This window comes from Cyprinodon variegatus, unplaced genomic scaffold (genome assembly GCF_000732505.1).
Source record: "Cyprinodon variegatus isolate N-32 unplaced genomic scaffold, C_variegatus-1.0 Scaffold157, whole genome shotgun sequence".
Taxonomy (NCBI): Eukaryota; Metazoa; Chordata; class Actinopteri; order Cyprinodontiformes; family Cyprinodontidae; genus Cyprinodon; species Cyprinodon variegatus.
In genome coordinates this window covers 761,268-763,307 of record NW_015150610.1, presented here as the reverse complement: position 1 = coordinate 763,307, position 2,040 = coordinate 761,268, and the positions used below count along the sequence as shown (strand labels likewise).

At 40.2% G+C, this 2,040-nt stretch overlaps 1 protein-coding gene across 1 annotated transcript in view; it reads right to left on the bottom strand.

Annotated features, from left to right (window-relative positions):
- LOC107086562 (prominin-1-A-like) overlaps window positions 1-2,040 on the bottom strand; it is a 13,714-nt gene that overhangs the window by 10,835 nt on the left and 839 nt on the right. The window contains exons 2-3 of the mRNA XM_015377605.1: window positions 1,177-1,524; window positions 178-242 (exon numbers count right to left, since the gene is read on the bottom strand). Of these exons, the coding sequence (XP_015233091.1) occupies window positions 178-242; window positions 1,177-1,426 (315 nt within the window). The 5' untranslated portion in view covers window positions 1,427-1,524. The remainder of the gene's footprint in view (window positions 1-177; window positions 243-1,176; window positions 1,525-2,040) is intronic.

Below are 2,040 nucleotides of genomic sequence, written 5' to 3'. Positions count from 1 at the left end.
GGGGGGGGGGGGGGGGGGGGGGTTGGCTGTCAGAGGAAACTGAGTGGGTTTAGGGAGATAATTCATGCATGCATTTAGTTCATCTGTTTGCATGTGGTAAATATAAAGTATGCTCTAATATAAACATGTGAATTATTTTCCAAGTATCATACATCAAACTCAAGAACATTTACTTACAGCTTTTGTCAGCTCTTGATTTGAGAACACCTCCCCAGGATTGTTGACTACTCGCAGGATTAAATCTAGGAAGAAACGTGAGAGAAAAATTCTTTATTATCAAAGAACGCTGTTTTGATGTTTCGTGCTGCTTCGTGTCATCTCTGTGTACAGTTCCTGGCCTCAGGGACAGCGTGTCCTGCCCTTTATAAAAGATTCTATAATTTTCACATTGTATGAGTGGAAATCTGACACCGACATCTTCTGGTAACTAGGAGACGGGTGGGCCTTCAGGAGATTACACAATAGAAAGCCTGTCATTTATGTTACCACTTAACCCTGTTATTGTGTACTTCATTCACATAAAAAGTCGTTTCTGGTAAGTGAGACGAAACGCTCAGGTGGTGATCAAACAAGCCTTTTATGCACCTTTTTTTTTTTACAATATGAGTGACATCAAACCTCGCTATAAATACAATCCCTTATTCTTTTACGTCGTGCTTTTATACATTTACAGCCTGAGGTGTTGGGATTTGTGCTGACTGAGGCACGCAGGCTTGAAAAACTCCTTCAATCATTACCTTTTTGGTCATAGAGAGATGAAAGAGTGTTCACTTTTATATTCGTCAAAAGGTTTTCTATACGTACATCTTTAGGTGAGTTTTACTGAGTTTAGGTTAAAAAAATCTTATTTAAAATCAATATCAAGTTGGAATAATAAGTGTAACAGAGGCTGCTTTATAGGTCAAGTTCAACAAATCACACAAGCATACAACAGTCTGCATGTTTGCTATAAGACAGGAGACAAATGATCTAAGGCAAGAAACCAAATACAGGTTAACGATTGACTGAGCAATTTGTGAGCGATTCTGTTTACTTAATGGTTGACCATTCCTAGGATGTTTATGTTCATGTTACCAAGTTCTTCAACCCATAGGTAAAGTTTGAATAGAAACTTCGCTCTATTGTTAAAGGCATCTATATGTGATTAAAATAGAAGACAGCAGCAGATTCACCTACCTGTAGGAAAAGGATGAAGCTGAACTGTGCCAAGAAAGGAACGAACAAAAGGCATCAGAAAGTCCGCATTGGAGTTCTTTTGGACCATGTTGTTGTATTGAGGCTGGGTGATGTTCTGAGCGGATTCCCCTGCTTGACATGTGAGCTGGGCAGAACCGGCCTGGACCAAGCTGAGGCCCAGCAGCAGCAGCAACATCGTCCCTTCAGAAGCACCGTTTGGCCATCTCCACATATTCCCACATAAGCACATGTTCTTTGGTTAAAGTGGGTCGGACGACTTTATCAGAAGAAGAGGAGGAAACAGTCCGAGTTTGATTAACTCATGGTGCAAGCTCTGTCTGAACGCACCTGGAAACAAGAAGAACAGACTGAATACAATGCTCCACTCAGAAAAGAAAGCAGCCACAGTGATCAAAGAAGAAATTCATAGAAACCCACAGAGTGACTCAGACCATCACAAAGACAGGATTAAAGCGGTTCCCTAAAGTGTGGCAGTGGAAATAAAAGCTGTTGTCTATCAGAGCAATGACAATAAAATTTTAGAAATGGGAAATCATAGATGTTTGATGATTGTCTATTTGATTTCAGAAATAACTGTTCCCTTTTACGAACGTGTGGAGGATGTTGGCTTTTTACTGTATTGTTATATGAAAAAGTCAGGGAACTAACGTGACGTGAGCAACCTATGTGTTCAGAGTGTAAACAAGCATATCAGCTGCTGTTACCTGCATCAGTTTTGTTTATACCAAACCCTTCCTGTTCTGCAAGGCTCCAAAGATGGCCATATTCCATCTATCTGGGCATCTATTAACCCTTTAAATCCTGACACAGGAAATAACACCCAGACATGCCTTTTTTTATATA